The 27874-nt window shown below is 36.8% G+C and overlaps 1 protein-coding gene across 2 annotated transcripts in view; it reads left to right on the top strand.

The window, feature by feature from the left end:
* SEPSECS (Sep (O-phosphoserine) tRNA:Sec (selenocysteine) tRNA synthase) overlaps positions 1-27425 on the top strand; it is a 28881-nt gene extending 1456 nt beyond the window's left edge. For both annotated transcript variants that reach the window (XM_068943263.1, XM_068943264.1), the window contains exons 2-11: positions 302-456; positions 2700-2818; positions 2906-3064; positions 5783-5936; positions 8651-8753; positions 10969-11098; positions 11215-11306; positions 18571-18664; positions 19351-19441; positions 21516-27425. In XM_068943263.1, the coding sequence (XP_068799364.1) occupies positions 302-456; positions 2700-2818; positions 2906-3064; positions 5783-5936; positions 8651-8753; positions 10969-11098; positions 11215-11306; positions 18571-18664; positions 19351-19441; positions 21516-21765 (1347 nt within the window). In that variant the 3' untranslated portion in view covers positions 21766-27425. The remainder of the gene's footprint in view (positions 1-301; positions 457-2699; positions 2819-2905; positions 3065-5782; positions 5937-8650; positions 8754-10968; positions 11099-11214; positions 11307-18570; positions 18665-19350; positions 19442-21515) is intronic.
* Positions 27426-27874: the final 449 nt, after the last annotated feature.

Genomic DNA, 27874 nt, shown 5'->3' on the forward strand with positions numbered 1-27874 from the left:
TTTGTGTGTACCTTAAAGAGTACCTGAAAGTGAAAAATATTCTATTTTAATATCAGGATATGCTAATGTAATTACATTGAATATATGCAAAATTTATTGTTTAACTTTTCTCTTAATACAGCATCATAGCATTGGATAATAAAAAGTGGGAAATGGTGTCAAAATACTATACAAATAGTGTTCAGTACAGAAAAGAAGGGGAATGTTAATAAAGCGGGTTATACAAAGATGTGTTAATTTTTAATTGTCCAGGTTTAGGAATTAGCTTTATATTATTGTTGTTGTTGTTGTTGTTGTTAAGGGGAAGTGTCCTGAAGATGGATGGGATGAGAGTACCATTGAACTGTTTCTTCATGAACTTGCTATAATGGATAGCAACAACTTTCTGGGCAACTGTGGTGTGGGTGAGCGGGAAGGAAGAGTGGCGTCAGGACTGGTTGCCCGAAGGCATTACAGGTACAAATTATTGGCAGTTTGAATTATTGTGTTTTATTATTAATGTTTCCAAAGTGCTTATTTTATTACATCATGTTAGCTGAAACTTTGGCAGCATTTGAGAAACCATGTAATGCAATGTTGAATTGATACAACTTTCTGTATTGAATTTTCATTAATAACTCATTGGGAAGTCTTGAATGTAACAAAAATCTTTTGTCAAGATTATCTCCTGTATAGTCAGCTGGTAGAAGTGTAACATCTTGAGTTGATTGCCTGCAATAGAAGCAAAGATCTCCCTGTTTTAAAATAATCTATGCATTACTTGCCTTTTAACCATGTACAGCTCAGCATCTGTATACTATTCAAAACTATTAAATATTGTAGTTGTAACATACTGGCAGCTCTAGTGAACAGCTCTTTGTATTTGATTGTTACATTCTTTAATATTTTTCTGATGGTGGTTAGTTGATGTCCGTATAAATACAGTCCACTGGAATTGACTTCTTTTGAGGTATGCAGACCTATAAAGACAAGATTTTAATAGCTTGAGGCTCTTCTGATGCTTGATGGATACTTTGGATGCTAAAATTCTGGAGGATCTGAATGAATTTGTTTATTAAGATTTTAGGGGGGGGGGGCGCGGGGCGGGTTGCAGCAGTGTTCTGTACTGAATGAAACAAAGTAAAATTCAAGGAGAGACAGTCCAGGAAAATATTTGCACCAAAACATATCAGAGACCAGAATTTTAGTAAGCTTTGTCGTATGGAAGCTGAATTACTTTAGGCTTATCAGCTTTCAAAAGCCTCACAGTACCATGAAAAATTAATGAAGAAATTCACTAATACACAAGTTTGGCTTTCTCATTTTGTATACTGCTTTGCAGTCTGACTGAGCTATGTGTGGTAAGGGCGGTAGGGGTCACACTGAGGAGAGTAGCTGAGTAAGTGTTGCTTTCTGACAGCACCAGATAAGTCGCGTCCAATTTCTTGGCAGAGAGAGCCTGGACTATCATTTAGCTACTGCCACTCTGGGACAGCTCAGCTGACATCTCACCTTCGTATGAGTGTCAGCAATAGCAAGGCAGGGCTTTCTAAGGGGCTTTCTGTCACTCCGTTTACTTGTGCAGCAAGTTTTACAGGTGAATTTGGGAGTTTGGAATACCAGGAGGTGGTTCTCAGGCATTCTTTCCTTTCAGCTTTGTAGGTGCCAGGGACCAGTCTTAGGGAGGAGGATTCCTTAGAAAGGAGTATGTGTATGTAGAAAAGAAAAAATAGTAGTATAGGGTGGCTATTAAGCACGTAGCAGAAGGAACAAGGGAAGTGAAGAGTAAGAATTAGGTGCAAGTTTCAATTAATTATCAATCTATTGTTGTAATTATTTTGAAATGTGAGAAAAGCAATTAAACTGTAAAACTGCTCCTAGAAGTTTTGAATTCCATCCATTCATCAGGCTGCATTTCACTCTGTTCCCAAAACAAAAATGAAATTAAAGCCATAAATAGACGTGTGTTGTTACTAGCGTAGTTGAGCAGCTGCTGCATTTCAGCAATGGTAAAGTTATTTCTCCAAGTTTATATTTTATAAAGGATTATACAATTCTTCAATCCCGAAAGGCACTAAATAATATCCAACATTTGTAATTGTAGTTTCTAAATGTAGAATGCAGAGAGAGGTAGTATTGTGCAATACATAATTCTGAATAGTAGAACAAGGTAGATGCAGTGAAGATGTAGAAAAAGATGGGCAAGGTGATACATTAACCTAAAGGTTTTTCAGGACATTTTGTTACGTTATATGTGAACGTTTCATTGCCCTGTGAGGGTGAAGCATTTGTCAGAGGACTGTCTCCAATACCCCGTGTGTGCACTGCACTGTAGGCAACTGATTTTTGTTTTCTTTGGAGTTGTGTGTACAAATGTGGCATCATTTATAACGCTAATTCAATGGACATCAAGAAGAGCTAGAGTTTCAAAGTCTCCCTGAAAGCAAGCCTGCCAGATGCCAGAGGCCTTGCTACTGTGAGCCTTCTCAGTTTTTATTTGCTTAATGGAGCGTTGTTAATCTACTCTTTTCAAAAAAAAAGTTTCATGCTAATACATGTAATCTGTTATAGTGGGACTCATGGCAAATTTTGAGGTCGCATTGGATATAGCATTTTCCATAACTGTGTAGCAAACTAAATTCTCTTCAATCAGGAAGAGAAGAGGTATTGCTTTGGGACATGAAAAATCTTGATGGATGTTTTCAACTTTTTCTGTTTAGGTTGATCCATGGAATTGGAAGGTCAGGTGATATTTCGGCTGTCCAGCCTAAAGCTGCAGGGTCTAGCCTTTTGAACAAACTTACTAATTCGGTAGTTCTGGATATTATAAAGCTGGCTGGTAGGTGTAATGCTAAAAGCATTTCTCTTTTGCAGGGGGCGTACCACGTGCTCTTCAGTTAATTTCGGATTTGCTTCCTATGTGCAGGTGTCCGGACAGTGACCAATTGCTTTGTGGTTCCTATGGCAACTGGAATGAGTCTAACTCTGTGTTTTTTAACGCTGCGGCACAAGAGACCAAAGGCAAAATACATTATTTGGCCACGTATAGACCAGAAATCTTGCTTTAAATCTATGATTACTGCAGGTAAGAGGGAGTTGACTGGTTATGGAGCGCGCTATTCTAACAAATTTAAAACTACAGCTATCAGAGTCATCCTGAATGCACATGCATGCAGTGAGATCCAGAAGAGACCTGATGCATAGTAATTCTAAGTGCTTTACTTCTATGCACTTGATTTCTAACCTTGAATCACAGATGTGGTTACCATCTTAATTCCTTATAAAATGCACAGGAATCCTGAAGGAACAGAATTCCTTTAGGGAGTATGCAGAGTTAGCGAGGTGCGTGAAGTAGTCAACAGGGAAGATAATAGTGAGGAGGTTCCGGTACACTCATAGAACTGGATGCACAATTACCATCTGAGAATTTTTTTTTTTTAAATTGGGTTCATGGCTCAAATCTCTCTTAGATTTGTGCAAAAAACAAAGGTGTCCTGGGGGCTAGGATCAAGAGGTGACAAGCTGTCCATCTGTAGTGGCAGTGCTCACTCAAGAAATGAATTTGGTGTCTTTTTAGTTACGGGATGTTTAAACGTTAATTTCTCTCAGATGGAATTCTTTGTCCACCAGACTATAAGATATGGGTAGAAGTCTCTTCTCACACTCAAGCTCTCCTCTCCTGCAGAAAGATTGATGAGATCAGAGAAAGGGCAAGGAAGGGAGACCGTAATTCTCCAGCTCAGTGCAGTTACCCTGGGTGAAGTGTGGCATAGATTCTGGTCCTAGTTCCCAGCAAACTTTTATTTTTTGTATGAAAGACTTGTTAGATACAAATGACTAAAAGGCTGGAAGCAGGGCCTTGGTTCTGTCCAGATAACATGCAGATGTGTTTGAAAGGACTCAGATCAGAAGATACAGACCGTGTATATAAGAAAGGTGAAGTGTTTTCAGAATGTTATGCTCAGTTTAAAACAGCACGTTAGGAAAACTAGATTTATAATAGAGAAAGTTATGAGGAAATATAATTGGTGTGTTAAAATTTTTGAGTTCTTTAATAAGATAGCTATTACAAAATTAATTGAAGAATTATCAGCTAAGAAGGAGAGAAGCAGGTGTCAGATGTCTAACAGTTATCAAAAGCAATCTCTTACTTGTAGATCACTAGTCAAAAACTGGTCTAGGCTAACAACATCAATAAATCATTCATCTATCCCTTCCTCCTCCTTCCCCTTTACTTTCATTCAGTAAATTAAGCATCTCTCAGATTTTTCAGAAAGTAAAAATCAGTTCAACTAATATGATGATGCTGCCAAGCCACATCTGTTTGAGGAAGGGAATATATGGTTTTATGATTTTTGTTTTTTATTTTAAGAAACTGGAAATTTGAGCAACTACCATAATAGGCTCCACTCTGGTGTTTAAGAAATCAGTAGTAAAATTCTGAGTCATTACACAAGAAGCAGGAGTGGACAAGTTTTTACATGAAAATTCTTTTCTGCAACAATTCGGAGCAGGGAATATGGGATATGTGAAAATGTTAATAGGAGACTAACAAAAACACAGTACAGAACTCATGCAAATAAGCGGTCTTACGCAGAGATATCCCATGCCTTCCTGCCATGTGAAGAAAATTGTTTTAATTCTTGCTCTGTTTCAGAACAGTTGCTGAAGTAATGTAATTTATTTCGTATACTGAGTGTCACTAAAAAAATCAAGGAAGGTGCACACAATTGTAGGGCTTTTCCTGTTCCTTAGTGTCTGATAGCTGAAGTCTGAGGGCTAAATATATGAAAATTTATTTGCCAAATTACTTTCATTAGAAAGATCTGCCGTTATTGGCTGATAAATTAGATTCATTTAAAAACTCACAGAATTGCAGAAGTGTTGGTTAGAAGGGATCTCTGGAAGTCTCTTGTCCAAGCTCTCATTTGAAGTGAGGCATGTCACCAGCCCTAGAACAGGTCAGCCATGATTTTGTTTAGCTGAATCTTGAAAATCTTTTGAGGACGGAGATTCCACAACCTCTCTGGCTAGCTTGTTCCAGTGCTGCACTGTCCTTCTAATGAAAAAAGTTTTCTTACTCTCCAGTTTGGACCTCTCAAGCCAAATTTTGTGGAAGTTGCCTCTTATTATATCCTACCAATAAGATTTGCCTCTTCATATTTGTAATTCCTCTTCAGGTGGTTGTGGGCTCTACTAGATCTTCCTTTTAGCCTCTTCAGGTTGAACAAGTTCAGCCTCTCTAAGTTGTGGCTGGGTTCGCTATACCCCCAGTCATCTTGGTGGCCCTTTATGGACCCTCTCCAGTGTCTCAACATCCCTGTTGAGCTGCAGGTTCCAAAACTGGAGCCAAATTCCGGATGTGCCTTCACCAGCATTTAGAAAAAGGGGATAACCCCCTGCTGGTTTTTTTCCAAATTTTTTCATATATATCCGTGAAAAATAACCCTATGAGCTTCAACTATTGTACATCTTTAAATAGACTTCTGGAAATGTAAAATCCAAGGATTTTTTTTATATATGAAAAGTTTCACTTTCAAAATGAGGTCAAATATAGGCAGTTTTATTTTAGAAGAAGTAATTTGAAATGAGAGACTTGTGATAAAAGCCAATTCACCATGAAATGATCATGGTAGACATTGTCACATCTGCGGCTTTTTTTTTTTTTTTTTTTTTAACAGAACCTGATGATTATGAAGCTGATTGGTTTTTCAAGTTTATATTGAAACCAAAAAACCCACAGTTAGTCCGAGATTTGAGATTACTGCGTGATATGCTTTTGGGTCTTGTTTTTGTTGGTTAGGCTTTGAACCTGTGGTGATAGAAAATGTGTTGGAAGGTGATGAGCTACGGACAGACGTCAAAGCAGTGGAGGCTAAAATCAAAGCTCTTGGTGCTGAAAATATTCTCTGTGTTCATTCTACAACCTCTTGCTTTGCTCCAAGGGTACCTGATAGGTAAGTAGTCTTCATAAGAAGTATGCTAGTTCTTGCCATTGTAAAAAACCTGCATGTTTTAGGTCCATCTCCCTAAAATTGCTTAATTACTGCCAACAATTCGTAGAGCAAAGAGACATTTATCCCCTAGTTTAAGGGAAATGGTAGGTTGAAATGATATTTCACTTGTAGAAAGGTATATTAGAAAATTGAGAATAATACAGAAGGTAAAAGTGGGAGTAATATAGAAGGTCTATCTTCTGCTATATGACTGAGAGATTACTATTGCACTCCTGGGGTGAAATGAATGTTAACGGTTGCAGTGGTTTGTCTTGTAATTTTCAGAAATAGTAAAAGTAAGTTTTCACAGAAACATAATTCAAAAAATATAGTTATACAATTAATGCTACAACTTGATATTACTGTTGTCTTTTCTGCTTTTCTCCTTTAGCCCACTGATGACTTTTTCTTGTTCTTTTTAATGCTAGGCTATGCATTAAACCAGTTCAAAATGCTGCAGCCAATAAAAGTTTCTTTTAGAGTTACCCTTTTCCTGTATTATGCTGATATTCTTAGTGCTAATTAAGATATACTGTTATAAATAAACTCTTGGAAATGTTTAAGGCAGATGTGCTGTACAAGTATAAGAGATAATTTGCCCTGGTGTAACTTATCTTGCTTTGAACATTTGCTGCCTGATTGCATGATCCTACTTCTTATAATTTCCAGCTGTTAAAACACCATTAAGAGAAGCTTAAAATAAATTGCATTCTTTCCTAATATTATGTGTCCATGTACGTAACTTCTGTAGTAGCTACAAAGATGACTTTCAAGCACTAGCTGAAACAGAGATGAGCAATACAGTCATTAACGGGAAATAGAGTATTTGAGATATTAATTACTATGTAGCTCGGTTATGAACTATTGGAAAAACCTTTCAAACTGAAAATGACATGTTGAAGTAGGGGTAGCTGAAGTACTTGGTTATGTTGAGTTAGTTTTCCAAAATGAATATTGCTTTTTTTTTTTGAATTTATCACAAATTTTAAAAGACTTATGTTTAAAGTTCCTCTCCAGTACATTTTTTGTTAATTACTTTGTTATCTGGAAAATGTAGTTGAACCTTTGCAGGTATAGAAAAGAAACATTATTGAATCTGAAACATAATGAGTAAAAATGTTTCCTTCTGTTTTCTTGCCTTTAAAAAAAAAAAACAGTATTTAACATTAGTTAACTGTTGCCAGAGGGAAAGTAAAAACATAGTATCTGTCAGAATACTATGAACACTACTTGAAGTTGAGTTGCACATCTATTAGCTGACTTAATTCAAAGCTATCAAAATTGAATAGTTTATTTGTTAGCTAGGATAAATGAATCTTTTCTTTATCAGCCTCTTCTTTTTGCCACGCAATTATTTTGTCCTCTGCAACTAAGAACTGAAATATTAGGTAGTGATACTGTGTTAGGGTATACTGCAGATACAGGAGGATTTGAGTGCACTTTCTATTTAAACTATTTACCCATTGAAGGCCTTAATGTTCATGTTCCTGTAGGGAGGTAAATCGCATACAGTGTTTCTGGAGAGTACCATTTTATATGACTGTTTTAAACATTTCTACATTTTTAAGACTTCAGTTACGATTTTTTTTTCTTTTTTTAATTTTAGGGAGCTTAGGATTGTTAAAAGACGAGAGGAGATTTATGGCTGTGTAGCTATAGCTTTCCTTTAAAATATTACTTATCTTTATTGGAACAAGACACTATTGTATAAATCCTCTTCCTTAGAGAAACACCACTTCTCTAACCACTTCTCTAACCACTTCTCTTTTACCTGCTGTTGCTGTGAGTTACCCCTAAAGCTACTATATTCACTTAAAGGAAAAAAGTCTGTTTTGATTGTATTTATTTTGTTTACTTAATAGAACTCTATATATTGTTACTTTTTTATAGAAAAAAAGAGCAAAGTTTTCTTTGTGAACTTTTACAAGCAAGAGAGGAAAACAAGAAAGAATTGGAAAATATTTCTTTAAGTTCTGTTCAGGACTTTGAGGAATTTGAGCAGTAGACAAGCTTATATTAATACTTTATTTTTCTGAAATGAGTAGCTGGTTTTTTTAATATTTAAATACAATCCATGGAAGCAGACAAGTGGTGCGCTTAATTGTTTGCTTCTCTTGCGTGATCTCATAATCTCTTTCAACTTTTACCAGCGTGATCCTGTATTGTAACATGGATCTACTTACTCAATGGAATAGTTTTAAGGAAAAAGTCAGGAGCCCTTTCTGTTCTTAGTACTTGGCAGAAGCTAGCTTATTGCTCCTTTGAGTCTCAGGAGGTGACAAAGGAGGGGAGTGCATTTTCAGGTTGAATATTAAAATAAGAGAAGGAAAAAAATGGAAATACTTGAAACTGTTAATCATTAGAGTAGTATGGGAAAAAAGTTTATATTCAAAGCAAAATGATTTGGGATTTGTTTGCTGTGTGTTCTAGACGAAATGTTTAGCAAAGCATGAAAATTTCAGCCCTGGTCAACCATTTTTAGTATATATAAGAGTTAGTAGAATTCTCTTAAACTTGATAGCTTAAGGTGACCACTGCTACCATAATGTACTAATCAGAGAAGTTTCTTTTCTCATTCTGACCTTCTTGTAGACCTTTTAGTCTTGTAATGCTCTGATTTGTAACATAACTTATGATTATAAATATTTCTCTAAGTTATAACTTTATGTTCATAGACTGGAGGAACTGGCTGTGATTTGTGCTAATTATGACATTCCCCATATTGTCAACAATGCATACGGAGTTCAGTCTTCAAAGTGTATGCATCTTATCCAGCAGGTAGGAGACATGTATTTCAAACAATAAAATTTAAAAAGTATGAGTAAATCTCTTATTCTAGACAACACTAGTATATTTTATCAGCTGTTTCACTGCTTTGAGACTAATCCCATGCACATCTGATCTTTAAGAACATGGAGCAGAGGGCGACAGAACTTCAAAAACCAAATAATATTAAATATGTTATCTTTATGTACTAAAACAAGTTTTTTAGCTTTCATTTCCTTTAAAGTATCTTTCATAATGCAAAGATATCTTTCATAAGCTTTTTAAAAATGTTTCGTAAATGTATGAATGCAATGCAAAAAGGTGCCATAATTGCATGGGGGGTTTAGTCTTCATCAGAATGCGAGTTACAGATTCTCCTTTGAGGAACAAGATTGTGCAGCAACACTATATAGGCATTGTCACTGTTACAGATGTTGTTGCCAAAGAGAATAGCGGAGGATACTGGGTTACCTTCAGTGTTTTGTTCAAAAAAGTTTCATTTCTGTTACTTTTTTAGTTTGAAAAGGAGACTGCTTAACAAGTAAGATCAGCCATGAAACTCTTACCGTTCTTGCATTTTTGCTCACTGCAGTCTGTTTGTGCTGTTTCTTCAGCATTTCTCTTTTCTCTCTGTTGCCCATATCAAAAAAAAGGGGAATTTTTTTTTTAATAGGATCCGTGAGTTTCTGTACTATTATGGATTTAAAGCATGCTGGTAATTATATATCAAGATGGTCTATACCCATTTAATAACATACTATATTTTTGATTAGAATAAAATTACCACAGGAATGTGATGTTACAGTTTCTGTACAATCTTGAGATTGTAGGAATTTGAGAAAACTAGAAATGTTATGTGGAATAGAAAATTGTATATGCTGTATTTGTCATGTGCTTGGTGCAGACTTACTGTATTTACCTCCAAGGTTAGTGAAATTCTAGCATGAATGGGCTGTGAAACTGCTGAGTTTTATCATATATATATCACATCTAATGATAGTCTTTCCAAACTACAAAGCTACAAATAGATTTGTTAGTGTATTGGTTTTTGTGTGTGATTTTTTTTTTTTTTTTTTTTTTTAATTCCCCTGGCTTCTTTGACAGGTGGTTTGCGTTTTCCTATTTTGGTTTTTGGCTATGGGAATTTATACATTGGAGCTAATGATTTGTTTCACATTCATTTTTAGAAGGTATTTCCTCCAATAGGAAACGTACCCTCTATGAGGAAATAGTTATTAATGAATAGTCAGGAATATGGGCATAAGCACAGCACGAACAGAATTTGCAAGAGTGTAACAGGAAGGAGCTTTTGAGACCTTTTCATTTTTCCTCTGTTCTCTTCTCACTAAATCAAATGATAGCTGCTGGCATTCATCTTCCCACCAAAACGCCAACAAACTCCTGAGTGCTTCAGTGCTTCTTCCCTTCTCTCACTCAATAAGCTATTTAAACATAGAAATAATAACTATGTTTTAGTTAGATCTGCTTTTTCTTCATTGTTTTTGCTAAGGTAATAGCTCTATTTCTATTTCTTGGTTTTAAAATGTAGTAGCGATGTACTTGAATGTACTCTCCAGGTTCTGTTATGCTGCGTACTTAATTGCTCAGTTCACAGCGGCATATTGGTCAAATGAAAGCTATATTGCAGAATTTACGTTTATTCCTTTGAGAATATCTGATGGAATTAGATATAATGATATTTTGTTTTCTGGGAAATGGGGAAATCCGCTGTGGGGAAATCATCTGGATCTTCATACTGCAAACAGCCTCATATGAAGGAGTTCTATCACAGCCCACTTGTTTTAATGCAGATTATATATATGTACCAAGATAAATCTTTCTCTTTCCTGATGAAGCCCTTTTACTGTAAGAATCTATGAAAAATTTTGGATTGTGAAGTTTTAACTGTATAATTACCATTAAATTCCATGTGCATTAAAAAAAAAGGGTCTATAGATTTGCAAGAACTAAAATCGATATATTGAATCACAGCAAAACAGGAATTTGTAGGGCATTATGTAGGCAGACAACAAACAGTAATAATGGTATTAACTAGCAACGCTGAGAAAAGATAATGCTACAATGTTTAGTTTTTCATTACAATACAATATTTGAGTGTGTTTTAGAAATGAAATTTATTTCACTTACATGACTGTGTAATTATGATACTATCAAATGCTTTTTCCTTAATGTATGCTGTGGGTTTTGTTCCCTTTTTTTGGTAAAGGGTGCTCGAGTAGGCAGAATAGATGCTTTTGTTCAGAGCTTGGACAAAAATTTTATGGTTCCAGTAGGTGGTGCTATCATTGCTGGCTTCAGTGATTCCTTTATTCAGGAGATCAGCAAAATGTACCCAGGTAAATAGTTCAGACTGATTTTGTACATGCATACAAAATAACTGTAAATAACTTGATTGTTAGACTTCTTTCATACAATTTTTTTTGTGAATTTAATCTATCTACTGTTTTTTCAGGAAGAGCATCTGCATCTCCTTCTTTAGATGTCCTCATTACACTTCTCTCTCTAGGTACTAGTGGCTACAAGCAGTTACTGAAAGAGAGAAAGGTAAGCAGCACTTTCTTGAAGTCATCAGTTAACAAAGTCTTCCTGTTGTGAACCTCTTTTGTGTTGTAAATCCAGTTTCTGTCTGGAAAGCTGTGGAATTTCTTCTGAGCTCACACCTTTTAATCTGGAAAACTAGTATGATGTAATCACTTGTTGGCCAAATGGTGTTCATGAAGCATGGTTTACATGTTGAATTCCCAGCCAGAAAATTAAACTAAATTTCTGTACTGTCTTCTACAGTGCTCATATGTATTGTTTTTCCGTATGAGTTAATACAGCAGAGTTGTGCCCAGAGAGGCTTAATCTAAGAAGTGGAAACTAAGTGCTGTGGTCACACTGCTTGCAGGACCAAAGCGTGGACTGTGCTAAGCGGATGTCCAGCACGTTCAGAGCTAGCTTGGGGATTTCTGTGCTACTTCATTTGGCCCTGTTGTGCCTTGTTACTATGACAGTATTTAAATATATGTTCACGTACTGCTTTCTCTGGAGATCCAATCACAGCTTCTGGTTAAGTCACGTACATGGCTACAGAGAGAGAAGGATACTGTCTTTTAAGGTGTTCATCGAGAGACAGATCTAGGTTTCTTCCCTCCCTCTCGCAGACTGCATTGCACAAACATTCAGGTTGGCCCAGGGCTGCAACCGGTGCATCTTGAGTTGCCGATATTTTTCTGATATTTTTCTTACATTAAGAGGCCTGATTTTGCTAGCTGTATATTTTAACTTAGAGTATTCTTTTTGTAGAGAGCTTTAGGTAAGAAGCAGCTGTGGATTAAGTGCCATAACTTAATAGCTTTAACTCATACATGATCTGTTTCATTATTTTACTTAGGAAATACATTCCAGTTGTTTCCTGCTGACAGCTTGCTGGTGCCTCTGATTATCTGTCAGGACAATAGTGCCGGATGCTATGACTTGTTTCTAGCTGCTTATACAGGCATCCAGGAACTCTGTGCTGGAATTGGGTTTCTATGGGAGTAGCTAGAATATAGAAAAACAGCTTAGTTGCTTTACAAAGGCTAAAAAAAAGCGTTCTGCACAATTAACATGTGAAGACATGACTTGTGAAACACTGAAAGTAGTCATCAGTGTTGCTGCTAGTGGAACCAATTTTTTAACATTGTGTTTACTGCCGTGCATAGTTTGTATCTTTTTTTTATTTTTTATTTTAATTATCTTTTTTTTTCTTTTACCTCTGAAGAATCTCAGGTGAATTTATTGCATCTTCTGCACAGCTGATTTTGATTGTTAGATTTATACTGGATGCAAATACATAATAGACAGTATAAATACTACCCAAGTCATAAATAATAATTCTTTAATAAATACAATGTATTAATAGCTTTATATTTCAGATTATATAATTTTCTTGGAAATAGGATTCTAACGTGAATGAAACATTACATTTTCACAACTTCAGGTCTTTTTATTTCAAGTGTGAATATGCTCCATAAACACAGCCTTATATATGGCATAAATATGTTTCTTTTATTGGATTTGCTGTAGAAATAGAAACCTTTTTTGTTTAAATGTGTTTGCTTCCGAACTGTTAAAATGTAATAGTGATAGTTTATTGCCTGCGCTCTGTGAAAGCAGAGGCAGAGCTATTATGCTCTCAGCAGGAGCTATTTATAGCTTGACATTGAGTACGCCTTTCTATATTGGTGCAGCTACACCTACTCACACAAAAAGTCAGCTATAAAAAACAACAATTTTTTTTTCTTTTCTCATTTTGCCTTATTCTTATTCACTTCAGTGTTATTTCAGGTTATTTGAACTCAAACCAGAAAGCCCAGAATATTATTGAGAAGAAATTAGTCTCTTGGACGCAAGAAAATAAAGGACCAATGCAGCTTTCTTTTACATGTATGAACTGTTTAAATTCATACAATTCATAAAATGGGGAGGAGGAAGATTATCTGAGCAGCTTTCCAATGGGCTGACTCCATGGAGTCTGTAATTGTCCAAGAGTATGAGATTGTATGTTTTTAAATGGAGGAATGAAATGGTGCAGTGAGTCTGAGGATGGAAGAGCAAGAGAGTAATGCACACGTGCTGCCCAAGCGTCTGACTAAAAGTGGCCATATGTGAAAGCCTAATGTTCTCAATCATCTTTTTTAGCCCAATGTCTCCAGACAAAGAATGGGAAAGACTACCAGCAGTAACTTTAATCTCACTTAGTCTAGCTTGTCAGTATGGCCTTTTTATATGTTTATGTAGTGTTTAAAACAGTATGCTCCTGATCTCATTTGGAGATTCTAGGTCCTTTTGTAATGCAGATAACGATAATGGATTTGTAGTCAAATCTGTTAAGAGCTCTTTTTTCAGTGAACTCTTATGTAAAGGTTAGATTTTTGCAATAATTCCTTTGATTTCCTCAGTATGTTATGTTTCGTATTCTGTATTACCAGATCTTAAACCTGCATCTCTATTTTCAGGTATGTATTTTGTTGGCTGAGCGAGGCCACGTACAGCAAATATAGTGGCAACACTGCTTAACATCATGAGCAGTAGACTTTAATTATCATCTCAGCATTGATGGAGAGCAAGGAACCAAAATTCCATATCAGGTTTAATACCCGTTAACTATTTTTCAGCATGTAGGCAGCTGGTCCATTTAACTAGTTAGTATACTGATGTTGCCAAAGAGTTAGTGGTTTAATTTTGTTTTCAGCAGTTATGAACTTCCTCAATAATCTTTCTTTAGCAATCTGATGATGAAGGTGCTCTGATTATCTGAAATATAATTGTTACTTGTGATGCAACAGAGCTTTTTATATCTCTGTCTGTCTATATACTTATTTCTAAGAGTGATCAGCTGGAGTCATTGTTACATCTTTATGGCGTATCAGTCTGAAGTATTTTAAACCACATAAGTGGGAGGAAATTATTTGCTTTTTTTTTTTTTTAACAGTTCAGTAAAATACTAGTTTTACATTTCATGTTTTACCATTGAGGTAAGAAAATGTGGATTATTCCAGTAGGAATTATTTGTACAATTCAGCATGAGATTGCGTTGTTGCTCTTACTTGTGATCAAATTTAAAAATAAGAGAAAAACTCTTAATACCGGATGTTAAAAATATCAAAATTCAAATATTATTTCAATATGAAGGACACTTTCTCCTTTTTTTGTATGGTCAGCTTGCTACATTGTAGTTTGTCAAACCCACGGGAATGTTGCAGGATTTTCCTCTTGTATGAAATATATAGAACCATGCTCAGTTCGTCTGGATGCAGGCAGGATGTAGTTTAACTGAATGTAATCATTATCTTAAATGGTGCTATGTAGTTAAACAAACGCCAGGTTTGAATGGAAGCTTCAAAGCAGTATGCTTGCATAGAGCATGTATTAGAGAGGTATGGCCAACAAGGAGTCACATCTCAAGATCTTGAAAGTAGCGAAGAGAGAGAATGTGCTGATCGGTGTTGTTACAAAGGAACTTTTTAAAATGTATAAAATGAAGACTGAGTACTGTTGTTTCTTCATAAAAGGTTGGCGAGAGTTATTGAACAATTTCTTAGTTTAGTTTTACATGATATAAATGTTTTGTAATTACTTTTATATTTTTAAAAGTTTCCAGTACACTGTATATTCAGGAACAAAATTCTTTATCCTGGAATGCAAGAGAATCTATATGAGGTTACATGAGATGTGTGGGAATTACCTACACACTCACGCATGCGTGCACCGAGCTTCTGTCACGTGTTTGGCTGCGTTTCAAGAAAGTAGGCCTTCTAATGGGGCTCTTTGGGGCATGTGCTAACAGGGCTCTATGCTCAGCATTGCAGCCTCCTTTTGTGTGCGTGAAGCAGTGTGCCAGGTGGTCTGATCCGATGACAGATCAGATGCAGCTGGTCAGTCTGATGCACAAAGCAGAAGAGGCCATGACAGTTGCATTATAAAGAGCTCTACTGCGAAGTACCTAAGATGCGACCAAATCAGTCTCATGTGCAGCATATGAGAGGTTGTAGTGTATCTACAACCTCTAGATCTACTGTATCTAGTGCAAAGAGGCTGTAAAATTACTCTTCTGCAGTGTTGTCTTCAGCAGCATAAGCATGTGGCTGCTCCCTGGACAACTTTGATTTTTTCAGATAAGAGTGGAACGGGGAGGAAAGCAGAGGAGGCGTATTACAAACTGTCCCAGAGCATAAGCAAGCAGGGCAGCTTGAGCAAACTAGGATGGTTTTAACCATGCAGAAAAGGTTTTCTCGCCTTCATCAGTTGTCTCTGTCAGCTGGTATGAGGCTGATGGAATATTTAGTATCACCCCCTTGTGATTTTTCGCTGGAGTTATTGGCCCTTCCTTTACTTTTCTCCCTGTAGCTGTTTTCATTTGGGACAAGAACCATCCCTCTGTGCAGGACCTATTGCCCCGGAGCAACAAATGAAGAGTCACCCATATTTAGCCTGAAGGTTCTAAAACAAAGCAAAAGTTGTATAGTTTTATAATGTAGATACAGCACGATTCAAGTACTTTAATAATGAATCGTTACAAAGCTTCTTGATAATTCTTGATACTTTTGGCCGTTTTGTCCAAATAGTTGTCACTTGGCATACTGACTTTTTTTTTTTTTTTGAAGAGTTTTATTTGTTTTTAGATGCTAGAAATACTTTGGAAGAACAGGAGAAAGTACAGGACGTTTTCCCATTCCACTAGTCTGCTGAGGCTTTGTGAAAAGTTTCTAAGGGGAAAGAGTGAATTAAAAAATAAAACATAACTGACATTTAGCGCCTGGGTTGTTCAATACAACTTTAACATAATAGTTGGCTTCAATTGCGAAAACTAGAGTATCTACCACAGAAAATAAATTATAGAAGAGATCACTGAATATAATTGCTTAAGGTGCTTATAAATTTTCCACATAACAACTATTTTTTAACAGAAGTCGGTTATAGATTTGACCTCACAAAAATATTGCCTTTTTTTCTTTTTTCGGAAAGGCCATTCGTCTGTTATACAACAAACTGCTTAACTGCTGAAACTATTTACAAAATATCTAGAGGCTTTCCAATGGAAATGTGCAAAATATTATAGTTTACAAAAATAAGTAGCTTTGAATTTGTGTTCAGGTAGCTTGAGACAAACTGATAAAAATGCATCCTTGGATTTTCTTTGCCATCTCTCCGTTCTCGCTTGTTCTGCTAAATCCCTATGCATGCAAAGGCTGACCTAGTAACCTAGGTATTTAATATCAGTTTCATTTTCTACATTTATACAGTAGGTATAGTCTCTAGGTGTGACACACACGCAAATGAATTATTTGAGAATTTCTTACTGTTTGAATATAGGCTTTTCTCAGGACTAATTTCAACAATAAATATATCTATAGTAGACACAGTTAATGTGTAGTTTTGTAGTATTTTGCTTCAATTGTAGATGTAAATAGCCAGCAGAGGGAGCACAGATTAATTAACAGATCGGATTCCAAAAAGTACTGATATAATGGTTAAACACATTAGCAATGCTCACTGTGGCAAAGCAAATAACAAATGAGTAATGTGTTTATATTCCGTGTTGAACCAGAAGGAAGGGAAAAGTGTCTGAACATTTGAGTAAATATTCTTCAACTTCTGCGAGTGTACTGTAAATAAACCCTGCTGAATTGAAACCACAAAAGCACTTGATTTGATTTCAAAGCCTCTGAAAAATATCAATAATTTGTCACAAATTTATAGTCCTGATAATTAACCATAGATGTGTCCCATTATTTTTTATTACTGTTCTGAGTATTACAAAAGCTTTGTGCTCTTATTGACAGTGCACATTCATTTATGTCACTAACATGGTGGTACTTCTCTCTGGCTGAATCTATGCTATTGTATTAGGAAGGGTAGATCAGGAGCTGCGTTCATCCGATCTCTCATGAGATGAGACTGGGTTCACTGCAGTAGTTAAAGAAAAACTGCTGTAACATTCTTCAAATCTAGCCCCCAGGAAACTCATTTGGTTTCATATGACCTTTGTGGGGAGAGGTGCTGCTCAAGATCATAATTTTGATCACAAACCGTAATTTGTACCTGTCAGTGTACAGATAAGAGCAGGATACTGGTCTATAAACAGAGGAGGCAATTCTATTTAAAGAGTGAAAAATCATTTGTCAGGTCCAGAAATTATCAGGAGGCTGAAACAGGTAATCACATTGACATAGATGAGAAGCACAGCTTTTATGGCTAGAATGAGGAAAGATCTGGAGTTTAGTATCTCTTAAAAAGGCTACCCAACGTCTAGATCTTTTGCTAGTATTTATAAGAGACTAAGCATGAGAAAGGACAGAGGAAGAGCCAAAGAACACATTAAGAAGAATGGTGTTTATTCTCACTCTGCCCATAGGTATTTTGAGTTGAGATGTGACAAGATAGATGTGTAAGGAAGATCAGGAGAAGTTACTCTAGATTATTATTGGGAAAGAGGGAAGGAAATAAAATAGGGATGAAGAAAGGAGAGCAGCCTATTATGTGCAATGTGACTTGTACCTTAGCCAATATTTAAGTCTCCATTTTATGACACTTTCCACAATAAAGGAACAACCTAAAAAAGTGTTATCTGAATTTCTGTAGTCTGTTGCGTAGTAGGCTTGAGCAGGAGGGGTTAGTCCCAGAAAGAGGATAGGGAGGAGGGCTGGTTACACGATATGGCTGCACATTCAGGACAATGTACCGTGTGAAACAAAATACATTCAGATGTATGCTCATATCCTTCTTAAGACTGTATTGTCGTTCTTGTACAGAAAAAGAAGTCTATGAACTGGTGGTAATTGTGATTTGTGTAAGTGGTAGCAAAATGCACTACCTTTCTCTCTATTAATACTAGTCCAGATTAAAATAATATAAGGAGCAATTTGCCATGACATGGCCATCTGTGATAGTTCATTCTCTGTGTCTTATGGAGCTACGAGGGAAGGAAGCTCAGCTCATTCAACAGGGTACTAGCATGAGGGGGAAAACTGGAAATCTCTTCAACACTTTACCTCCCTAAGTTTCAGGGCCGCAGAGAGAATGACTAACGTTCCGAGCACATATATTAGACCAGACAGAGAGCTTTTGACCAGCTTGAGGGGAAGAGTTGTGTTGTTCAGGAAATGGAGCTCGCTCTTTATAAAGGGATTTCAGAGAACTGTCTGGCCCAGTTATTTGGTGCACATAAAAACAGATCACTTGGGCACCTGTAGGATGTAGTGGAGACTTAGCAGTTTTGTGAAATTGATACTGTTTTCTCTATTTGATAGCTAATAACAAAAATAATGCCTTTTTTCCCCAGGAAATGTTTTCCTATCTTTCAAGTGAGCTGAAAAAGTTGGCAGATATCCACAATGAGAGACTGTTGGACACACCACATAATCCCATTTCTCTAGGTAATCGTTGTTGTTATTTTTTTTTTAACTTAAAAAAAAATTCTAATACACTGTGCATTTGTAATGCACTTTCACATACAGTTCTTATATTAGACGTTGTTCGCTACACTCCATTAAATCACTCTTAGGCCAAGATGAAGCCATTGAACCCAGTAAGGTTACTTGTTATAAAAGCAGACTAATAGAGTTGTGACCCAGGCTCTTTATTTTTATAAAAAATTGCTCCTGTCCAAAATGTTCATTTATTGTAGTCAAGACAGGCAAAAGATGTTAGCCTGTCATAATACTTTATAAATAAATAGATTTTTTTTAAAAAATAAATTGTGGTGTAGTTGCTTCAGCCATTATCTTTTAATGCTGTGAAATAGCGAGATGTGCGTGAAATAGCAAGATCCTATTCAAGGTGTTTGTTCTAACCAAAAATTCTGCTGAGCATCAAAAAGTAGTATTTTTCCTCTGTGCAGTATCTCTGCCTTACATACAATCCAACCAAAGAAGGAATCGGTGATAGATTGTGGGAAAACTGAAAACAGTTAAACGTAATATTAGTATTCATCTTTTCATTGTGTCTGAACATAAATACTTGGCCATGTTTTTATTGTTAGATGAGAGCTTGTCCTCTGTGGTTATCTTTTGGAGAAAGAGAAACTTCGTAATAGTTTTAATCTGACCTTTTGTTACTTTAGCCATGTCACTGAAGAATCTAGATGAAAATAACGATGCTGCTGTTACCCAGCTGGGATCTATGCTTTTCACAAGACAGGTTTCTGGAGCAAGGTGAGAACGCTCTAAACTTTGAAAAATGTTGGTGTTTGTATTAGGGTTTTACAAAATATATACTATAATATTTGTGTTTTGTACCCAGTGTCTCATTACATATTTCAGTCTAGCAATTAAGAGTCAGAGAGTAATATACCCTTCTCCATCACTGTTATCTACTAATAATATGTCTAAATACCTGCTACAGTGATGAGGCCCTCTTTCTTAGCTTTGGTAGCCTAAATAGGTAGTCTCTCCCCATATAACTTAGTGTTATTATTCCCTAAAACCCTTCAGCTTCAGTTAGCTTCCAGTTGTTGTCTGATCTTATGGTTAAGTTGCAAGCTACTTACGGAGGATGTTTATTTTTGTTCTGTTTATGCAGCATAAATATGGTTGTACTGGATATCAGGGGAATAAGTTTTTAATACCCTGCATTGCTTTTGTCATACGAAAGAAAATCCTGCTTTCTGGAACTAACTGAGCTAAAAAAAAAAAAAATCTACAACCTAAGCCTGTCTGAGCTGAATTTATTCTTGCATGGAAATACAAGCCAAATCATTTTTAATGATTTTGATTTCCACCTTTTAGAAGAAGAGAATGATTTAAAATTTGTTTTGGCAGAATTCCTTCATCTGAATATTACTGCTGCCATGCTAGCTTTTGCCATAGAGTTAATGTCATTTTCTGTGGCAGAGCAGAATGTTTCCACATCAGAAGATATGCTTCATTAGCTTGGGTTATTCCACTTCCTGCACAGATGAATGACAGTAAATCTATATATACTGTAGTTAGATGCTCTTTTTAATTTGCCTGTCCTAACCTTGGCTTGTCCTGCAATTTCAGTCATCTTTGAAATGATTCAAAAGATTACATTTTTGAAAAGTTGCACCCTTCTGGTGTTGTTTTATTTCAAAGGCTTGTTTTTCCTATTTTTGTGTAAGCAAGTGGTTCTTTAACTATAGTGTATATATACTGTTTCACCTGGTATATCAGCAGGTTTTAAATGTTATGCCTATGCTGAATGTCACTGTTATTAATAACAATTCCCTACTTCACTTGCATATGGGCTTTTGCATAACCTGTGGTTTTGAGCCCTTCCATACAGGGAAGATCTGCCGGTTCTAGTGGTATTTGCCCAAATGCAGTTTCTTATATGAACTGCAGGGAATATCTCTGTAGAGGTAATAAATTCGGATCAGTTGATTGGTTGTGAGTGCTTGTGTAGGCTTTAACTGTAGCCCTAAGGTGAGCTGCTGCTTTAACAAGTAAAGATGTGGACTTATTAGGAAATGGATATGTACTGAAAGTGCTGAGAAATAGGATGTAAAGGCTGAGGAAGAGGTAAAAGCAGTGATGACAAATATCCACTGCAAGGAGGAAATAAATATGGGGCTAGCATCATATGATGGGGAAAAGGAAGATGCAGTACAGAGGGATGGATAGGAGGTAGCTGGGATCCTGATTTGAGGAGGTAGCCTGCAAGAGGAGGGTAGAAGCAGTGAGAGATTAGGGACCTGGTTTGGGAAATTAAGAAATGTGGTAGAAGGATGGGTTAGTGGCGACGCACGCTTGTAGTTTCAGCTTCTTGGGAGGCTGAGCCCTCTGGATCAGTTGAGCCCAGGTATTCTGGGCTGCAATGTGCTGTGCTAGGCAAGTATCTGCTTGAAGGCTAGCGTCTGGGGAGCTCAGGTTGCCTGAGGAGGGGTGAACCAACTTAGGTTGGAAACAGAGCAGGTCAAATATTTAGGCCTTGCTATGGAATAGAAGTTTGCTGTAGATGTGTCTTCTACCATGTTAGGGAGTTCATAAATAGAAGTAGTGGAGTTCTTATAAATTTAAATGAAGAGGGGAAGGGACATGTGCCTTTGCATACAGACTAGAGTTAATTTAGGATCTGCTGCTACTGTCGCTAATAGTGGTACCTGAGCACTAGCAGGGAGAATGCGTGATCTAAGCCTGCTTACATGAAGTTGTTTAGAGCTAGTCGATATTGCACTGTATAGGAACTTTTGTAAATATGTTCATTATAGGGTATCACATAAAAATATCCAAGGCATCTTTAACTGAATCACAATTTTGTGTGTTTCAGGGTGGTTCCCTGTGGGTCTGTGCAAACAGTGAATAACTACACTTTCAAAGGCTTTATGTCGCATACAAATGACTATCCCTGTGCTTACCTCAACGCTGCGTCAGCAATTGGAATTAAAAAACAAGATGTAGACGTATTCCTAAAAAGACTTGACAAGTGTTTGAAGACTTCTAGAAAAGAAGTAAAGAAAGAAAAAGGTGTGGATGAAATAAGTAATTCTAATACAGGCACAGAACAACTTGAAGACTAGAAGATACAGATTTTGTAACACAGGAAGATACGCTTTTGTCTGAAGTATGTCACGTTTGTACTCTGGGCTAGCCTTCTGAATCTGCAGTGCAGAAAACAACTTATCCCTCTTCTAAGGGGAAGGAAAAAAAAATCAGGTGAAATTCAGTTTTAAAGAGAACGTTAGGTGATATTCTGTCTGAGATAGAGGGCCAGTCACAAGCTTTTTGCACCACTTAAACGTACTTAACGTCTGCCAAAGTAAAGCTTACGTTCATAAAGCTGTTGACCTGGCCTTTCGATCTGAGGGTGAATGTGACCTTTGTGTTTGGCAAATCACAGAATGCTTATTCCTATGTTCTTGACTAACAAGATTTTCTGTGCTAATGATTGCAGGCCTTTCAAGTATAGGAATATATCCAGCAAGCAATGTGTCACTGCTTCTTAAATGTCTATTAATTGTTTCTCCTCAGCATACTTGCCACTTTTCACTTCTCTTCAGAGATTTATGTAAAAGTTTTGGGATAGAGCTTATTAAATACAATGAGAAAACTGCATGAAGAAATGATAGAGTTGGAACAATAGTCTTTTCAGGGCCTCACACCGTGTTAGAATTAGAACTACTACTTTTGGGCACGTTTTTGGCTATGAACTGCCTTGAACAAAGCAACTCTCCATGGCAAAGAAGAGTCTAGAGTGCCTCTTACCTGTCAGTTCTCAGCTCCTGGAAATATTTGCAGGGAGGAATTTTTTCAGGGAGTACAGTTATAAAAGCAAGGGGCTGTGAAGTGTGGAGTGAAGAGGGAGCCCTCTTCCCCCTCCCCCCCCCTTTTTTTTAATCAATTTCTTCTCTTCTTTGGTAACTGCTCTTGAATGAGAGCAGGAAATTCACTGAGAGGGAGGAATGTCTGTGGGATGACTCCAGCCATCTCAAGAGCCAGTGAGACATGAGAGTGTCTTGGCATTTTTTAGTCTGTTGTTTTTAAAATGTATTGACTTCTACTTCTCGGCTGTCTCCTGTCATTGGCACTGCAGCTTCCGTAGCTGTGTTCAGTTACTGATGTGAATTCATTAAGCTAACAATAGATTTAGAGACAGTTCCTTGAACAAAGGTTCCATATCACTGCAGTGACATTGCTGTAGGTTTCAGAACTTTTAGCTAATTGTTCTTACATGCAATTACTACATTGTGTGTAGTTTTGATGTCATTTACTGGCCAAAGTGAGCCTAATAATGTTCAAAGACATTTTTCTTTAGCTGTGATGTATTAACACTTGGGATACCGCAGTTAATCAGTTCTGACTGCACAGAATGTTCTAGTTGCTTTGTTTGGTGGGATCAGAGCCCTCTGTAAATTGCTTAATCAAAGTAGTGATGCTTTTGAGAGGATTGTCTCCCCAGTTTGTTCAATTAATTGATATAAAATATGGTGTTAATCGGTGGAAGTTAATAGTGCGCTAATCGTCACGAGGGTGCTCTTACGTAGAAACAGTCCGTTGTATCTTAAGCTTAAATTGAGGCTGCTACTTCTACATTGTTTCTGGTACACATTAATTAAAGCTTATGAAGGTATGGCTACCAGGACTACAGTCACACTTATTTGCTATACAAATATATCCTAGGAGAAATGTAATCTAACTTGACCACTGAGTCCTTGTGGTTGTAAGCAGACATAAATTTTTGCTTTTTTTACTGTTGAGAGCATGCTGTACTTAAGTTCTGCCACTCAGTAAAGCTCTCCCACAGGCTTGGGAGCCGAAACTTTGCATCCCACTGCTTCTGCATTCTGTATATTGGAGCAGCCAGTGAAAAACCACACGGCCTTACTGATACCTTTCTTCCTGTTTTTGGATATTGCTGATCCATGCCTGGATGAGCAGAAGTTATTGATTTAGATGATAAGTCATGGAATGCAAATTTTAAAATCTCATAATAATAGTTCTAGAGAGGTGAATGATAGCAGCTAGAGTAAGGGTTTGAGGAACAATATCCTAAAACTGAACAGAAAGAAAACAGCAGATGGCCTTTCCGAGAGGAAAAAATCCCTACCTTTTATGTTCTTCTAATAAATTATCTGATGCAAGTCACTCACTCCAGCTCTAGATTGACATGTTTTCTCAGGTAGTGATTTTCCTGTCTTCAAAATATTTCCAAATTCAAGTCAAAGATGAAAAATTCAACAACTCTTTCTAAACAAGTATTTGGAGAAAAAATGTGTTTTATTCTGAATCCAACCTTTAAAATGATTTTTAATTTAAAGAAAAGGTTTAAAGGTAATGATTTTGGTTACAAAGAAAATCAAAATATTTTGGGGTCTATGTATGTCATTAAAGCACTTCACAAATCTCAGTGTTGCCAACTGAGGTGGAGCAATTTAAAATATTTTTAGAAGTGTGTCCCATCATGCTGTGTAGACTCTTGAACTAAACATTTGTGACATTACTTTGGTAAACTGTTGTATCAGTTCCCAGTGTTGTTTGCTTGCTTTGTGACCTGTATTTGTTAGGTCTTAATATTAAAGTTTTAGACACAAAGGCATTGTATAACATCGTTATAAGCAGACAATTTGAAATTTTATATAAGTAATTCAAACTGCAGTTTACCTTAAAGTAAGTGGAGAAGAATTGGTTATTTACAACACATATTTGAAAAAGGAGATTTGGTAGATAAACAGAGTATTTTTAAAGGAATAATATAATGCACTTACTCTCTTTTCACCAATGTCTATAATAAAGCAGTGAAATAATATTGAAACTAATACTGAAACACAGAACTATTAGCAGGGTTTTTGTACTTCTTTTGTATAACAGATATTGGGAGACTTCATGGCTGTGGCAGGCCTCACCCACTAAAAGTAGCGTTGATGAACGATGGTAACAGCATGGGATAGTTCTGTGAAAATAAGCGGAGTAAAACAAATATATTAACAGTAGTTGCCTTCTGTGAAGATCTTTCTAAGATTGTACAGTGAGGTAAGAAGCTCTTGAACCTAAAAATTAATTGTGCAGCCCTGTTTTACACTTCTGTATAGTCACCTGTCACTGAAGGCTTCTGGATAACTCCAAAACCTGCTAGAACCAACCTGTTACCTCCAGCATCCATATTACTAGTGAGACATTTAGGATGACAACCTGAGGTTCAGCACACACACTCATGTAGCAGGAATACATAGTAGAAACACCATAAACGGATGCCCACTTAGTAAGGCTATCTCACAGATAGTATCTATGCAGCTGTCAGTCTGTCTTCTGTAATCTAGGTTGCTGCATGTGGTTATCAGCAATGAAGCAGGAAAGGGAAAGCCCTGAAACAATAGGGGCTATAGAGCAAGCATGTGCTGCCTGTTCTGCTTCCAGAGAGATGAGGATAGTAACCTTTGCCCGCGGGGCAGGGTACATGGGTAGGCAGGAACCTCTCGGACTGCTGCAGTTTGAATTGCCAAAGTGAATTTCATCCCCTACAATGTCTGTAACTGTTCCATAAGTGGCTTTTCTTTCCCTCCCATCTGATATTGTATCTTCTACTGTGTGGATCTATATAGGTGAAAGAAATGGAGTAGATGGCACTGGGACACAGTGCAAGCAAACTGACAGTGAATGACCCATGTCAAAGACCCACTCTTAGTTTACCTCTTTTGCAGCATCTAAGATAACAAATACAACTGAGGACTGTTTGAGCAATAATATTGCCTATTCGCGCTTTGTTTGAAACAATTGCCTAAGATACAAAGCAAATAAAATCTACCAGATGCAGCAAATTCTCTTGAGCCTAAGAAAGCAAAATTGTAATGTTGCAAATGTAAATGCTGGCATTGCAGCTTAATACACATATAAACCGAGCAATCTATATTGTGCGATCATCATTTTTTGAGAAAGGCTGGAGCCCAGAGACTAGCAAATGTTCTCATCTGCAGTGTATCAGCAGTTCTCAGTCTTCAGCTGCTGTATAGATAATAATTCTAATTGAAGAATCATTACATGAATCCATATGTGAATGATAGATGGGCTATAGAGCTTTGTTCATGATGCTTTAAAAATTGAGTTGCTGTTTTCACTTTTTTATAAGGGGTGATTAGATTGCTTTTTTTTCTTATGCAACATTTCAATCAACCTGGCTTGAGAGGATTTGGAATCTGAAGGAAAAACAATTTATGTAGCTGACAATTTTTTTTTTTAAATAGCTATTTAAAGACTAGAATTGGTTACAAAGTGACTCTCCTCAGAAAGAGCCTTTGTTGTCAGATGTTTTTAATTTTGAAGAAACTAGTGCTTCAAAAATTGTGCTTATGTGTTCTGTGATAATTGTTTTTCATGTCCTACACTTTTTCCCCTCAAAGATAACAGCATAAACTATAGTGCAGTTTAATAACTGTTTAAAAATTACAGACGGTAGAAAAGTCATTTGCTCTCTCGTAGTCCCTCACTGAGCATCTGTTGTACCAAAGTACTGGTAACACGTTTATCTTGATGGATAACATTCTTGACCGAGGTCAGTTTAACTGGACCAAGCTTTCAATATTCCTTTTGGGATCCTAAAATTAAGTCTGTGATCTAATTAAGATTGATTTGATAATTGTATCTCCTTTGCTGCTTAACAGGAGTCTTTTCATCATACAAAATTCAACTAAATTTTTTAGCAAAGCATCAAAGATGATCCAGTTCATAAGCTGAATTACTTTTTTAATGTGGATGTTAAAATCTAATTTGCCTTCAGATCCTGGATTCAGATCCAGCTTGAGTCAGCTATAGCAAAATTATAACCGCTTCTTTTTTTAACCTATTATGCATAGCATGAATAGAATGGTTACAGCTCAGTGCTGCTTTCCCTGGGACTCTTTCTCAAAGAGCTAAAAACATTAAGCTACCATCTTACATTCACTACTAGTCGTCTTCTGATTAGAGAAAAAAAGTTGAGATCTTGCACAAATAAAATTGTAGTAAGAGGTGTGTGTGTTATTTATCTTTCTCTAGTCATCCCAAGTGGGATTCCAAGGTAGACATGTGTAGTGTTTCTACTGATGTATTTCCTCCAAAAGCTGTTTCTCATGTGCAATTTTTGGGGTCTACGGGTCCGAAGAAACACATGGCCAAAACACAGGCGAAAAAGGAACAGGGACTCCTATGTTTTGGAAGGTTTCTTCACTAGTCTACAGCATTTGGCTTTCACTGTGCATAAAACTCTTCCTGCTATATAAACTGTTAAAAAGTGCTTGCAGCAATCTTCATCCTTACCTAAATTGTTTCACTCTGGAGCCTGGATTCAGTGAAGCGGCAGCTCTGTAGGAGCTGAGCAGGACGTGTTACTCCACTGCCGCAGCTGCCCCTTCATACCCGAGCACGGAAGCATGGCCTGGCTGCCGAAGGAGAACTCCGCGCCCGAGCAGAGGAAAGCCGTCACATTTTGCTTTGATACTGGACTGTCAAGCACGTGTGGCTATTACAACTAGTTTGCAAACCGGAATCCTGTTGAGCAGTTAGATAATCCTATACACCTCATGTCTTTGAAGTCTGTGGAGCTGTTGATGGAAAGAGCTCTTGCTTTGGCCTCTAATACATCAAACAAGGAATGCAGCTACTGAGTGAAGGAGGATCTGTCAAACATAGATAAATAGAAGCATTTAAAAAAAAAAACTGCTGTGTACTGTATGAACTCTTGATTAAATACAAATCATCCTACTACTCATATTTTTTTGTTCTAGATTATTCTGTAATGAAGCCACAGTGCAGATTCTGCCCTCTGATTTTATAGTGTCCTTCTCAAAGGTGGTAAAGGAATTGCAAATGGCTCAGTGGGTGAGGAGCTAGGGCTGCAGTTTTAAAGTAAGATGAAGAAAATGTGTATAAAGTTTATAGAAGTAGAAATTCTAGTAGTCTGAACTGTTTGCTGTGCAACTGAGGAGAGGGTGAGTCTTCAGCGGGATCTGAGTGCGCATAATGAAGTCTTGACCTGCTGCACAGTGATAAAATCAACCTTGTGCAGACCCAGAGAGTGCTATCAAAATGCATCTCTTATTTCACTAAAATAGTAGCCCACCTTGTAATATTATTCCTTTCCAGTACTTGTGTATCTTCTTTTAAGATTCTGTGGTAACAGAATTGCCTTCACTGTGCCAAGTATTTGGGGGGTTTTGA

This window comes from Struthio camelus, chromosome 4, assembly GCF_040807025.1.
Source record: "Struthio camelus isolate bStrCam1 chromosome 4, bStrCam1.hap1, whole genome shotgun sequence".
NCBI classification, from domain to species: domain Eukaryota; kingdom Metazoa; phylum Chordata; class Aves; order Struthioniformes; family Struthionidae; genus Struthio; species Struthio camelus.